Raw genomic sequence first — 15,795 nt, 5'->3', positions numbered from 1 at the left:
TTTAATTACAGATGGAAAGATACAGGAAAACTCCCTGCATGCAGGGGTAGACCAGTACTGTTTCAGACATCTATTTCCCAATACTCCCTACAAGATCACTGTCTACACCAGACTGCATGATATGGCAGGACCTGCTGTCTCTGTTCTTCAGTCTACATGTAAGTTAAGTACAAGCACTTATGCCTGCTCCACCACTCAGTAAGATCATGGCTAACCTCAGTGCCACCTTCATATATTAAACCCATTTCCCTTGAATACCTTACATTGGAAAAGCACATTGTGAACAGTTTTGGGTTCCTCATTTTAGAAAAAGATCTGTTGGCATTGGTGAGGGTTCAGAGGAGGTTTACAAGGATGATTCTGGGAATGAAAGGGTTATCATACAAGGAATTTTTTGATAGCTCTAGGTCTGCTCTTGCTGAAACTTAGAAGGATGATGGAGGTTCTCATTGAAACCTTTTGAATGTTGAAAAGCTTAGACAGAGTAGATGTGAAAAGGATGTTTCCCATGGAAGGGGAGTTGAGGACAAGACAGCACAGATTCAGGATAGAGGGGCCTCCTTTTAAAACAGAGATGCAGAGAAATTTCTTCAGCTAGAGAGTGGTGAATTTGTGGAATTTTATTACCACAGGCAGCTGTGGAGGCCAGGTTGTTGGGGTATTGATAGCAGAGCTTGATAGGTTATTGATTGGACATGGCATCAAAGGTTATAGAGAGAGGGCTGGGGAGCAGAGCAGAGGAGGGGAAAAAAGAATCAGCGGTGATCAAATGGCAGAGCAGACTCGATGGCAGAGCATCTCCCCAACAACATTGAAATAACACATTCTTCCTGACAATCAAAAGGCTACCGACACTGAAAATTTAAAATACAGAAAATACGGAGAGAATCCTCAGCAGATCAGGCAAAAATAGTAGAGAAAAAATATTGGTTTTCATTTCACTGATGCTGCCTGAGCTGCTGACTATTTTTCCAGCATTTTCTATTTTCATTTCAAATATCTCAACCCAAATCCTATTGCAATAAAAAACATTTCATTTATCTTCCCAATTGCTTTCTGATCCTGCATGCAAATTTTTAATGATTGGGGGACACAGGTCTATCTGACCACTGCTGACTTTTGTTGTGGGGCTAATAGCCATTTTGCAGGTTTGTTGGTATATATGCAAGTCAGTGTTTTCAGCATAATGAAATCTCTCAAATTGACAAGTAATCCACCCAATTTTTGTACTTTTATTACCAGTTCATGCAGATGTGTTGCAGCAGTGGATTTAAGCTTCTCATATAGGCTCTGGCTGATGGCCCTATTAAAACAACCTCAACCTGCAGTGTGCGCACTCTGACTGTCCCAGACCCGAAAGCTGTGATGCAGAAGAGATGAGTAGGGAATTCAAGCTGCTCACACAGAGTCTGGGCCAGAAAGTTTCCTGCTGCACCATAATCCACTAGAGACTCCTGTGTGCATACAGCAGGATGTGGGGAGGACAGAGCAATTGATTCCGGCTATTGTGCTGGCAAGAGCTTACCAGATAGAAGGCCTCTTGTCTCTACCTGGAGGTGGCATTTCCATGGATCCAGTAGGAAGTGTAAGATGCACTGGGACCGGAATTTGTGGCATCGGGTTGGGATCTGTCTAAGCATTTGGGCACTGGAATCGGAGGCTCTGAGGGAGGAGGGTTACTGGTTCAGGATCGCTGTAGCAAAATGGAAAATTGGTTGAGAGTGGTGAGCAGATGGCCAATGCCTTCTTGCTGCTTCTGGACAATGTGGACATAGTGGAAATCGCTGATTCATGGCTGACAGAAGGCCATAGTTAGGAGCTTAGTATCAAAGGCTATACTTTGCATAGAAAGGACAGGCAGGAAGGCATAGGTGGTGGCGTGGCTGATGACAAGAGATGGAATTACATCTTTAGAAAGAGGTGACATAGGGTCAGACAATGTTGAAACTTTGTGGTTATAGTTAAGAAATTGTAAGGGTTAAAAAAAACCATTATGGGAATCATATATATAGAGCTACAAATAGCAGCCAAGATGTGGGTTTGAGATTGCAAAGGGAGCTGGAAAAGGCATGAAATATGGGTAATGACACAATTATAATGGGGGACTTCAATATGCAAGGCAATTGGGAAAATGAGGTTGGTGCTAGATCACAAGAGAGGGAGTTTGTTGAATTCCTACGAGATGGCATTTTAGAGCAGCTTGTGCATGGCCCTACTTGGGGAAAGGCTGTTGTAGTTTGGGTGTTGCATAATAACCCAGATCTTATTAGGGAGCATAACGTAAAGGAACCCTTAGGAGGCAGTGATCATAATATGATTGAATTCATACTGCACTTTGAGAGGGAGAAGCATAACTCACATGTATCGATATTGGAATGGAATAAAGAGAATTACAGAGGCATGAGGGAGGAGCTTGCCCAGGTGGACTGGAGGAGAATACTGGTAGGGATGCCAGCTGAGCAGAGATGGCTGAAAAAAACCAAGGAAAGGGCATATATGGTAGCAAAAGTGAGTGGGAAGTTGAATGATTGGAAAGCTTTTAAAATACAACAAAAGGCAACTAAAAAAGTTATAAGAAGGGAAAAGATGAAAAATGAGGGCAGGTTAGCCAAAAATATAAAGCAGGATATCAAAAGTTTTTCAGTTATATAAAGAGTACAAGGGAGGTGAGAATTGATATTGGACTGCTGGAAAATGACGCAGGTGAGGTAGTATTGGCAGGCAAAGAAATGGCAGATGAACTTAATGGGTACTTTGCACCTGTCTTCACTGAGGAAGACACTAGCAGTGTGCTAGAGATCCGAGAGTGCTGTTTGTATTATGAAGGAAAAAGGGCTAGGTAAACTCAAAGGTCTTAAAGTGGATAGGTCACCTGGACCAGAGGGATTACATCCCAGGGTGCTGAGAAAGGTTGCTGAAGAGATGAAAGATGCATTAGTCATGAGCTTTCACAAATCACTTGATCCTGGCATGGTCCCGGAGGACTGGAAGATTGTAAATACCACTCCAGTCTTTTAAGAAGGTAAAAAGGCAAAAGAAGGGAAATTATAGGCCAATTAGCCTAACCTCAGTGGTTGGGAAAGTGTTGGAGTTCATTGTTAAGGATGAGGTTCTGATGCACTTGGAGACGAACGATAAAATAAGTCAAAGTCAGTATGGTTTCTGTAAAGGGAAATCTTGTCTGACAAGATTTTTTGGTTCCTCAAGGTTCTTTGAGGAAGTAACAAGCAGGGTGAACAAAGATGAGGCAGTGACTTTTACTTTTTCATTTACTTGGATTGTCAGAAAGCATTTGATAAGGTGTTACACATGAGGCTGCTTGACAAGATAAAACCCTATGGCATTACAGAAAAGATACTGGCATGGATTTCAGAATGCCTGACAGGCAGGAGGCAGCATGTGGGAATAAAAGGGGCCTTTTCTGGTTATCTGCCAGTAACTAGTGGTGTTCCTCAGTGGTCAGTATTGCGATCGCTGCTTTTCACATTGCTTGTCAATGATTTGGATAATGGAATTGATGGCTTTGTGGCAAAGTTTGCGGATGATACGAAGATAGATGGAGGGGTAGGTAGTGCTGAGGAAGCACTGTGATTGCAGCAGGACTTAGACAAATTGGAACAGTGGGCAAAAAAGTGGCAGATGGAATACAATGTTGGGAAATCTATGATAATTCACTTCGGTAAAAGGAACAATAATGCGGACTGTTATCTGAATGGGGAGAAGGTCAATCATCAGAGTTATAGAGGAACTTGGGAGACCTCGTAAAGTTAATTGTCAGGTTGAGTCTGTGGTAAAGGCAAATGCAATGTTGGCATTTATTTCAAGGGGATTAGAACGTAATAGCAAGGAATTAATGCTGAGGCTTTATAAGACACTAGCCAGGCCACAGTTGGGAGTATTGTCAACAGTTTTAGGCCCCATATCTCAGAAAGGATGTGTTGTCATTGGGGAGAGTACAGAGAAGGTTCACAAGGGTGATTTTGGGAATGAAGGGGTTAACACGAGGAGTGCTTGGCAGCTTTGGACATCTACTCACTGGAATTTAGAAGAATGTGAGAAGATCTCATTGAAACCAACTGAATGTTGAAAGGGCTAGATAGGGTGGATGTGGAGAGGATGTTTTTTATGGTGGGGTATCCAGAACCAGAGAGTGGCAGATGATGATTTGGAAATGAGTGGCCGGTGACTCCTATTGGCTGGGTGGAGAGAGGGAGGTGGCTGCCTGTGCAAGCCTGACAATATCCTCCAGAAACAGGAACTGAGATGAATTTTACCTATTTTCCTGATACAGAGTAATTCTGCCATTGATATATTTTGCTTTTTCCCTGAATGTGATCATGTGTTGTGTGTAGATCTGGATTAATAGCCTAGATTATTGAAGTAACCCCGTTCACATGGGCTTTCTGATGTCCAATACCCTTTTGCGCAGCTGCTAACAGGCGTTCAGAGCTTCCAATCCAAGCCGAATGTTAAATATTTCACTGAAATAATTTTAGATTTACTTTAAATGCCAGAACAAGTATGTGGAGGAAAAAAAGTATTCTTACAATTGGGAGGATTTAAAGGCTCTTTCCCATTTATAATGGTGTTGACAAGATACCAGTCACATAAAGAAAATGGATAATACCTGTTCTGACCTCAAGGTGGCCTAGTGCTTCACAAACATAAAAGATTCTGTAGTTGCTGGAAATCCATGGCAGCACAAACAAAATGCTGGAGGAACTCAGCAGGTCAGGCAGCATCTATGGAGATGAACAAACAGTCGATATTTCAGGCTGAGACTTTTCATCAGGACTGGGGGTGGGGGGGGTGGGGGAGGATATGCCAGATTAAGGAGGTAGGGGAAGCGGAAAAAGTACATCTTAGAAGGTGCTAGGTGAAGCCAGGTGGGTGAGGGGAGGGAGTTGAAGTAAGAAGCTGGGAAATAATGTGGAAAGGGCAGGTGGCTTGAGACGAAGGAATCTGATAGAACAGGAGAGTGGACGAATACACTGTGGGAGAAAGTGAAAGAAGAGAGGCACCAGAGGGAGGTGATAAGCAGGTCAGGGGAAGAGGTAAGAATGGGACCATAATGGGGAATTGAAGAGGAGGGAGGAGTGAAGAAGAGGGGGCCAGAGGGGAGAATTGAAGAGATGTCTTTCTTCTTCAAAGAACAGGGTTCCCCCCTTCACCATTGGTACTGCCCTCACCCACATTTCTACCATTTCCCAGACATCCATGCACACCCCATCCTCCTGTCGCTTCAACAGGGATAGAGTTCCTCTTCTCCTCACCTACCACCCTATGAGCCTCTGCATTCAACACACTATTCCCCGTAACTTATCCACCATCTTCAATGGGCCCCAGCCACCAAGTACATCTGTACCATCTCTCTACTCTCCACTTTCTGCAGGCATTGCTCCCATTGTGATTCCCTTGTCCATTCATCCCTCCCTACTAATCTTTCTCCTGGCACTTAACCCTGCAAGCAGAATAAATGCTAGGCCTACCCATTCATCTCCTCCCTCACCCCCATCCAGGGCCCTGAACAGTCCTTCTAGGTGAGGCAACACTTTACCTCTTTTTTTGGGGTGTGTGCTGCTCCTGAGTGGGATCTCCCAGTAGACACCCATTTCAATTCTGCTTCCCATTCCCATTCCGACATGTCAGACCATGGCTGCCTCTACTGCTATAATGAGGCAACACTCAGGCTGGAGGAGCAACACTTTGTATTCTGTCTGGGTAGCCTCCAAACTAATGGCATGAACGTCAATTTCTTCAAACGTCTGATCATTGCCACCTCCCCTGTTCACCATTTCCAATTCCTGTTTCCCTCTCTCGCCTTATCTTCTTATCTGCCCATCACCTCCCTCCAGTGGTCCTCCTTCCCTTTCTTCCATGGCCTTCTGTCCTCTCCTATCAATCTCCCCCTTCTCCAGCCCTTTATCCCAATCAACTTCCCAGCTCTTTACTATGCTCCCCTCCTTCCCCTCTCCTGGTTTCACCTATCATCTACTACCTTGTTCTTCTTCCTCCCTCCCCCCACCTTTCTACTCTGGTTTCTCCTCTTTCCGTCCAATCTGAATGAAGGATCTTGGCCTAAAACATTGATTATTTACTATTTTTCATTGATGCTGCTTGATCTGCTGAGTTCCTCCAGTATTTTGTCCATGTTTTTTTGATTGTCTGTAAATGATCAAAATCAATGCACACACCTAGTGCAGATAATGAACTACTTTCATTCAATGCTTTCATTGTAACATTCAAGATGATTGTTGATAATTTCAAATTATCTGTAGTTCATAACTTACTGAAGTAGTGAAATCGTTTCATTTTTTATTCCCGGCCATTTCTGGCACCGCCAAGCCTGAATGCTTGACACTGCAGTGAGCAAAACAGTTCTGGATTGTCTTACAGCTTATTTCTCACCAACTATCAGTGGCAAAAAACACTGCTTTTTGAACGCAAACATATGTGTCTGACACTATTTAGAAACTGTTAACTCAAAGCATGATGTAGTATCTAATGGCTACACAAGTATATGCAATTGACGGTATTGAGAAATTATTTGGCAATTGCCTCTTGTCCCTGGAACTTTCTTGATTATTTGTTGTTTTTTAAGTGTCGTTCCAAATACGTGGCTACCCCAATTAACCAATAGCCCAATTAATTGGAACTCACTGTAAGTAGAAAGATAAATTCATGCAAAATTTTTAAGAAGACACCAGTCTATTTTGACTGGGATTGCTCCGTGACTGAACTAGTAGTTCATCTTACGAATGTGCGAAACATTTATCTCCTAACATCACGAACAATCATTTTCCTAGTCAGCAGCAGCATTTATTTATTTTCTCATTAAGACAAGGCAAAAGCCTGAAGACTAGCTTTAGTAAGAATAAAACAGAATTTTACAAAATAGCAACTTCGTCCTCACAGCTATATCTTACCACAGTACGGAAACATTGAAATAAAAGGATAATGTAAATTTAGAACGAAAAATATCCTGTATTGTAATATTGTAATGATTGTCACGGAAATGGTATAATCTGCAGATGCTCTTAGGAGGTAAAATTCAAATAGAAGGTGAAGTCTTTAGTAAAATTGACTAAAATCACGCAGATCATATTTGTTTTGCAATAATTTATATTTAAGGCATAATTTTATCTCTTGCTTTTAGTGCCACTTCCAGTAAGATCTACATTTGCTTCCAGTGCTGGTCCTGCTGCTCTTAAAGGTAGGATTGTCATTGCTTAATATAGTATTTCAGTGTCAGACTATAAATTTTTACTTGGGAAAACATTGCGGTTATCTAATAGACCAAATTGTGTTCTCAGTGATGAAAGAATGATGTCAAAAGTTGTTCCATGATATTTGATGTATCTGAACCATGGTCAGCTAGTGCGATGCAGTATGTTGCAGCTTTTGGAAAGGCAAGGTGCATATTGGACAACAAAGTACTTTTATGTTTACATGCACATGTATAATCCCTGGAAATTGCTATCTATTTCCATATAACTATCTTCTGAATATTGCTGTGTAGGCTATTATATCTACTGCAAAACCCCCATACATTGATTATATTCATTTTGAATGAGTACCTTTGAATAAGATACAAGCCTGGATCATGTCTTTGTCTCAGCCTTGATGTCTTAATCTTTTTGTTCTGGCCTGATGCCTAAATTGGTAAATTGGCCAAACACTTATTTGTGTTTCACCCTTGGGCCTGGGGCCTGCTGCTTTGATTTGGCTTAAAGTCTGTTCCAGCCATGGGCAGCAGTGATTGCAGTCGAGAAAAAGTGTAATTAATAGGATCATTAGTTGTTTTGTAAAGCATTGTCATGTTTCATCAGGACCACGTGCAGATGCTGGAATTTGGAGCAACAAGCAAACTGTTGAAGGAACACACACACACACACACACACACACACACACACACACACACACACACACACACACACACACACACACACACACACACACACACACACACACACACACACACACACACACACACACACACACACACACACACACAAAACTGGGTCTTATGTTGAAGGCAATCAGTGGGTTGAGCAGACTTGATGCAGAGTTTTGACCCAAAATGTCAAAAATTCCTACCCTCCCACAGACGCTGCTCAATCCACAGAGTATCTCCAGCAGATTGTTGGCAAATTTCTGCACCTCTTAAGGATTCCAAAGAGTCTACGAATGCAGTATAAACAAATTTAAGTTTTCACTTGCCATTTGTCACACAGAAAGCAATTTTTAAAAAGAATTCAAACTAAAACTTAAAACTTGTATAAAAAGATTTTGAAAGAAAATTAAAAGCTTTGCCTTTTAAATAATGGTGAGATCAGTGGCTTTCATCATAAACACTACTGAAGCATGGATAGATGAAAGTTTTCTATTGTCTGTAAGCATTACCAAAGCTATTTATGTTTTGGAAATATTGATACAGATGTTCCACATGCTGATACAGTATAAAACTGTACTGTGTATGTTGGAAACTATTAATTTCAATTTAACAACTGGATATCAAATTGAAACTACAAGACAGGGTTTCAGCTAGAAACATTGATAATCCCCTTCTCCCTACCTTCACCTGCTGAGTTGCTCCAGCAGATTGTCTGTTGCTCAAAAATCTTAGTGCTTTCAGCTTTAACAGTGATATTGAAAGTTGCCTTTTATTTTCTAAACCACAAGGTGGCAGTGGTGTTCTCTGGTCTTAATTCATTTGGAAACTTGGTGCTTGATTCCTTCTTCATAAATGGTTGCAGTAACTCAGAGAATAATTTCTTTATGGAAACTAAATAGAAAATAGAAAATTATAGAGATGGTGTCTTTGAAATTACCATTGGCAATGTTGGTGGGTTTTGGGAACAGCAACAAAGTTGAAAGATAACATCATTTTATTTACAGAGATATTTCTTGTTTCTTTTGATGTGCAGCCCTTAAATATGTTATCAACTGATGGGCCAACTATAACAGACACTGCTTTTCTGACAGATTAATGCATAGATCAATGAGAAAGGTCAAGTGCCTATTTTAGTTTGTCCCCATAGAAAGACTACAATAATCATAAAATGTCACAGACTCTCTGCCTTTTGATTCCATGGCTTTTATTATTGTTATGCTACTAAAGCCTATCTATTGTGTGAAGTAGAAATTCTGATTAGTTCCAACTTTAACTGAAAATAAAGTTTTCAGTTAATGATCTCCTTCATTATCTGAAGTCTGAATGTTAGTTCAATGTCTGTAGTGAGATGCTGAAGATGTTCTATAGGTCAGTTGTGGAGAGCGCCCTCTTCTTCGTGGTGGCGTGTTGGGGAGGAAGCATTAAGAAGAGGGACGCCTCACGTCTTAATAAGCTGGTAAGGAAGGCGGGCTCTGTCGTGGGCAAAGTACTGGAGAGTTTAACATCGGTAGCTGAGCGAAGGGCGCTGAGTAGACTACGGTCAATTATGGAAAACTCTGAACATCCTCTACATAGCACCATCCAGAGACAGAGAAGCAGTTTCAGCGACAGGTTACTATCGATGCAATGCTCCTCAGACAGGATGAAGAGGTCAATACTCCCCAATGCCATTAGGCTTTACAATTCAACCGCCAGGACTTAAGAACTTTTTAAAAGCTATTATTAATGCTTTTTGAGATAGTGATTTAGATGCATATCATATTTTTTACTGAGTTAAGTATTGTATGTAATTAGTTTTGATACAACAAGTGTATGGGACATTGGAAAAAAAAAGTTGAATTTCCCCATGGGGATGAATAAAGTATCTATCTATCTATCTATCTATCTATCTAGTTGACAAAATCATCTGGCTAAAATTTTCCGCACTGTTTTCCAACAGACACAGTTGAAGGAGATCTTTTCTCACTTGTGTTCAGTTGTTGTTGGAAAGACTGACTTTTTGCAATTTTTCTGTGATCTGTATCTTCCCATCTTTGCTGAGTCTGATGTTGGTTTTGTAACTGATTCTAGTGATTGAATCTTTTGCTGCAGCTTTATTACTAGGCTGGCCAGAAATAAATGAATCAGGTCATCTTGATGTGAATTCTTCCTCTTGCTGACATTTGGTATCTTCTACTCTGCCTGTTTAACTTCACATTGCCCAAGTAATATTCTTAAATTTTATGTTTTGATTTAATTTGTGCTCTTTTATCTGTATTTTTGCTACATACATTTCAGAGTGTAGTGTGCATCTATTTGTATGGCCTTCCAAAGTCCACTTGAGGTTCACATAAGTTGTGATATATGAGACTGAATCTATGTTATCTGTTGCAATTAAACAACAACAGAAATTATCCTAAAAGCTTCATGGGATAATTGTTAAAAGATTATGCTGAAGCACATGAAGAGACATCAGCACAGACAACCAAAATCTTGGCTAAAGGGAGTGGGGGCGAGGAAGATTAAGCAGGATTTTAAAGTGGGCTAGAAAGACTGAGAAGACTATTCCAAAGATTAAGGCCTTGGTAGCAGACTGCACAGCTTCATGGATAGAATTATATTTGGAAATGGGTAAGAGGCTAAGATTAAATGTGCAACAACAGAATTACCCTAGAAGATTACTTAACTAGGAGCAGTGTTGATTAACAATCAATAAGGATATATATGGAATGGACATATACATGATGTTACTCAAGTTTATTCTATAACCCAGTATGTTATTTAACATGTTGAAATAAAGCTGTTATCATAGTATCTGGGCATCATATCAGTTTATTTAGTCAAGCAGTTAGTAATTATTGTATTTTTAACTCTTTCATAAAGACCTTTCATGCTTCAGAAAATTTTTTCCTCTTCTGCCTTGATTCTAGAAACAGAAAAACTACAGCACAGTACAGGCCCTTTGGCCCACAAAGCTGTGCTGAACATGTCTTTACCTTAGAACTACCTAGGGTTACCCATAGCCCTCTGCTTTTCAAAGCTCCATGTATCCATCCAGGAGTGTCTTAAAATACCCTATCATTTACGCCTCCACCACAAGCGCCTGCAGCCCCTTCCACACACTCACCACTCTCTGCATAAAAAAACTTGCCCCTGACATCTCTGTATCTACTTCCAAGCACCTTAAAACTATACCCTCTCGTGCTAGCCATTTCAGGGAAAAAGCCTCTGACTATCCACACGATCAATGCCTCTCATTATCTTATATACCAGTCATCCTGTAATGGTTGTTTGCTTTGGACCTTTCTGTTCCATCATGGATTTCTTTTCCATTTATATCAAAGCCTTTAATTCCATTTGGCATTTAGCTGCTACTCCACTTGTTCCAGATGTATAACAATGGATCCTTTTGTTTTAAACTTTGTTTTTCTCATTACAGCCAGTGAAGCATTGCCAAAATCTGACTGACTTCTTACTAACTTTTCTCAACACTAAATCTTCTAAATTAAAGTTGAATTTTGGAATTTATTATTACTTTAAAATGAAATATTGATCTGAAAAAAAAAGACTAAGATTCACTAGGGAAGAATGTGTCTACAATTTGTTTTCTCCCACTACACAGTCCTCAAGTTTTTTTCCCCAAGAATATCAATGAAATTGCATGTGTGTTAATTACACTTGTAATGGTTGTAATGGTATAGCAACATGCAATGTATGGCTTTGATGAGTGCCTTGCCTCATTTCCCAAACTACAAATATTTCTTTTATTCTTTATGTGCTCTTACATAGAAACATGGAAGAGTACAGCACAGTGACATGTCTTGTCTTGTCCATACTGCACCAGCCGCTGCCACTGGGCTATAAACGTGCAGGAGCAGTGTGTGGTTAAGTGATTTGCTCAAGGACACACACGCTGCCTCAGCTGAGGCTCGAACAAATGACCTTCTGATCGCTAGCCCAAAGCCTTAACCACTTGGCCACGCGCCAAGTTTGATTTGGACTACTATGTCTTCACTGAGAATGATGCCAAAATAATTGCATTTACCTGTTTGTGGTCCATATCTCTCTGTTCCCTATCTGTTCGTGTCTTTTTTATTCTTGTCATCAGGCTATTTCTTCATTAAATTTGCAGTGGAAACACTTTGGAGCTCCTGATTTGTCTATCAAAGGTCATCAAGATAGTGTAGTGGTTAGCATAATGCGATTTTAGCACCTGCAATCCAGATTTAATTCTGCTGCTGTCAGAAAGGAGTTTGTACATTCTTCCCATAACTGTGTGAGTTTCCTCCCACTTTCCAAAGACATGTGGGCGAGTAGCTTAATTAGTCACATGGGTGTAATTGGGTGGCACGGGCTTAATGCACAGGAAGGAACTGTTATAATCAGAATCAGGTTTAATATTACTGCCGTATGTTGTGAAATTTGTTAGCTTTACAGCAGCAATACATGAACATAGAGAAAAAAACTGAATTACAGTAAGCGTATATATGTCTAATAAGTAATTAAGTTAAAATAAATAGGGCAAAAAAAGTAGTGAGGTAGTGTTCATGGGTTCAATGTTTGTTTAGAAATCGAATGGCAGAGGGGTAGAAGCAGTTCCTGAGTTACTGAGTGTGTGCCTTCAGGCTTTTGTATCCCCTTTCTGACAGTAACAATAAGAAGAGGGCATGTCCTGGGTGATGGGGGTCCTTAATAATGGATGCTGCCTTCCTAGGGCACTGCTCCTTGAATACAATGGAGGCTGGTATCCATGTTGGATCAGACTAATCTTAGTTTCTGTAATGTACATTGGTCTTGTGCAGTAGGTCCCCCCCCCCCACCCAATGCCAGACAGTGATACAGCCAGTCAAAGTGCTGTATTTTTAAATAAAAAGAAACAAGTTGCATTATCTATTTGGGTATTTCATGAAGTGCAGATGACAATATGGTTTTTGCTATATAATAATCTAATGAATAATCATATCCCAAAAATTATAGCACCAATTATTTGGTTCAGGATTTCATTGATGCCTCAGATCTGCTGCATATGGTTAAATCCAAGAATGTCAGATTCCAAAGAGATTTGGGACCAAGATGTATCTAAAGCTATTGGTACAATTAGTGTAAGGGTCCTTTGTGCTGAGAAAGGTCTAAAATTTAAGTGGATTAATGAACTTCCAAAGACTATAAGTAGCAATATTTGTAATCAGTAAAGAACACGTTTTAGTCTTTTAAGACCAAGTATGTAAGGTTGCCTTTCTCCAATCTCAATTATTCTATTCTAGGATACTAAAGGCCCCTTCTTCAGTATCCACTACTTTCTTTAATGATTTTTCATGTAAAACTCTAAATTACAGTTCCATTTGATATAGAAATATATTACATGTGTTGATGACTGTGTAAATATTTCTTGGGTACATGCATGTCACATTGTGGGCCTCTCCTGTTCACTGTTTACCAAAATGTTGAATTTTCTATTTTGGAATCAACGTGCTCGATGAAGCCTCATTTTTCATTTAAATATTCAATTTTCCACTGGCCTCTCATTTTTAAATTTTCCTTGCTTAAGCAGAAGGGCTTCTTCTTTCCATTGATTTATTGGTTGTTTGCTAGGATAAAAGAAAATTAGGAAAATATGATTAAAAGTGAGTTTATTGCAGATAGGACCGACATGATACAATTTGCAGTTCATTTGGTGATGTTGTCCCTACCCAGTTACAATGCTGGGCTTTCACAGAATAAGACTGAAGGTCCTAAAGCTGAAGGAAATGCTTACATATCATTTTAATCTCTAACTCTCCTGCTGCATCAGTGGCACTGGAATTAAACCTTTTGTTGATAGAATAGATAAGCTGTAAGCAAGTAATTGCAAGGACAAATAGTATTGGGAATTGATGTGCAGATTTTAATTGAGTATTATCTTTATAATGTAAACTATTAAGTGACAACATAAACATATTAATGAAGAACTTATGTGTCTGGTATATCCGCTAAAATTTTAAGGGTACTTTTTAGAAATGTAGGGAGTGATTCAGTTAATTGGCCGCAAAATATTTTAGAATCCTTAAGAATAACCTCTCTGTTTTAGATTACAGAATTATGCTTCAAGAATTTAGTTACGTACCTTTGCTGCATCTTTTATGAAGTTGTTGGATAGAAAGCAACCACTGTCCCTTTCTCCTCAGATTGCCGTGCGGTCAAAGCGGACATGACATTTATAATTGATGGCTCCACAATGATAGGATCAGTAAACTTCAGGAAAATCATTGCCTTTCTGTATGACACTGTTACAGTTTTTGACAAAATTGGTCCTGACGGAATTCAGGTAAGTTTTTAGATGCAAATGCGTCATTTCTCACTGCTTGTTGCTTTAGAACTTGCTCATAAGCTGCTCAAAATTCACATCTCTGTTTTTATGTGTAGGGCTTACATGAAAAATTTTCATAAAATACAGAAATGTTGCTTTTTGCTTATTTAAGTAGTGCAGGCAGTCCTAAGATAATGAATTGATTCCATTATTACAGACATCCTTAAGTCAACTTTGTCCATATGACATAAATTGAACAAATGACACTGGATATGGTAGCCATGCTTCTGCAATATTGTCATGAATAGCATGAAATTACATAGGATGAATATGAAAGTGTATACTGAATACTGATAGAAAGAGAGAACTAGCTCTGTTGTTCATTGGAATAAACATATATTCATACATCAGGCTTTTCAATTGAATATTATGGGAGCTAGTTCATATGCAGAGGTATTCATAAGCTTGGTGTTTATAAACTGGGGAGGGCCTGTAAGTAATGGGTATAGTACTGAAAACAGTCGGTGGGATTTTTTGATAGATATGATGATTTACTTTCACAGGTATCAGTGAGCCAGTTCAGTAATCATATGAGGAATGAAATTCAGCACAGCTCCTTTGAAAGTAAGGAGGAATTGCTGGGAGCAATCTATGACATACCTTACAGAGGGGAAGATGCCAACACAGGTATCCTCATTGCTTACAGACTAGAATTTTAGATGCATGACCTTAGTTTATGTTTAATACTTAATAATGTGGCATCTTGTTTGAAGTTTAATCCTCTGCAATCCATTAAATTTATCTTGACTTCTTCTGATCAAAGAATCATATTATGGTACAATATTGAATGAGTTCATGCTGCCCAATGAACCAGAAGCAGTGGTTTGAAAGAGTTGTCCAAAAACTTTTATTCATCCAATTTCTCTCACAATAGCTGTGCAGGATTTTTTTTCTTTTCAAGTATATATCCAATTTTGAAGGTAGTGAATAATAGCCAGTCTACGAACAAAGTAGATAAATAGATTTTTGATGAGCCAATTGCTTCTGTATTTATTATAGCATTCTGTTATGGGACCAGTTACAAGTTTGCCTGCACACTCATTAAAGTAGTGTCTATTCTCAATGTCGTCCACTAAACACAGGCTGTATATGCATAAGGTAGAGTTAGCAACATATCTTGTAATTGTTGTGTGTTATTTTATTGTATCTGCAGCAATTTCCATGTGTATCTGTTTGTGAAATAAGTAACATCGTTGAATTGGGAGATCTGGCTTCCAATTATATTTTCAATTTGGATCATTGAAGCATCAGTGGAATGTATTGCTCATCTTAGTAACTCTAACTTTTTAATCCTATTGCTCCATCGTCTGCTCCAACAACACCCCAGTGCTCTTATTTCCCAATTTTATCTTCCTCTGTAATCACTAAAGTTGAGTTAGCATCTGCAACCTTCAGGGGCAGAATGTTCCACATGCTTCAGAAGGTTAAGAGAAAGTGTTTGGATCATTTGATTCAGGTTAATTTAGCTTACAATTTAGGGTACTTTAGCACATCCTATAGCTCTGCGTCTGGCTTTTTGATAGCCTGGTTTTGTGCAGCTATTTATGTGTAGCTGTTTTGGGGTTTGCAACTATAG

The 15,795-nt window shown here is 39.4% G+C and overlaps 1 protein-coding gene across 1 annotated transcript in view; it reads left to right on the top strand.

Annotated features, from left to right (window-relative positions):
* LOC140736058 (collagen alpha-1(XIV) chain-like) overlaps positions 1-15,795 on the top strand; it is a 182,569-nt gene that overhangs the window by 100,319 nt on the left and 66,455 nt on the right. The window contains 4 exon segments of the mRNA XM_073061781.1: positions 12-158; positions 7,157-7,213; positions 14,038-14,177; positions 14,723-14,846. Of these exon segments, the coding sequence (XP_072917882.1) occupies positions 12-158; positions 7,157-7,213; positions 14,038-14,177; positions 14,723-14,846 (468 nt within the window).

Source organism: Hemitrygon akajei, chromosome 11 (genome assembly GCF_048418815.1).
Source record: "Hemitrygon akajei chromosome 11, sHemAka1.3, whole genome shotgun sequence".
Lineage (NCBI taxonomy): Eukaryota > Metazoa > Chordata > Chondrichthyes > Myliobatiformes > Dasyatidae > Hemitrygon > Hemitrygon akajei.
Note: the sequence above shows the minus strand (reverse complement) of the source record. Positions and strands in the feature narration are given on the sequence as shown.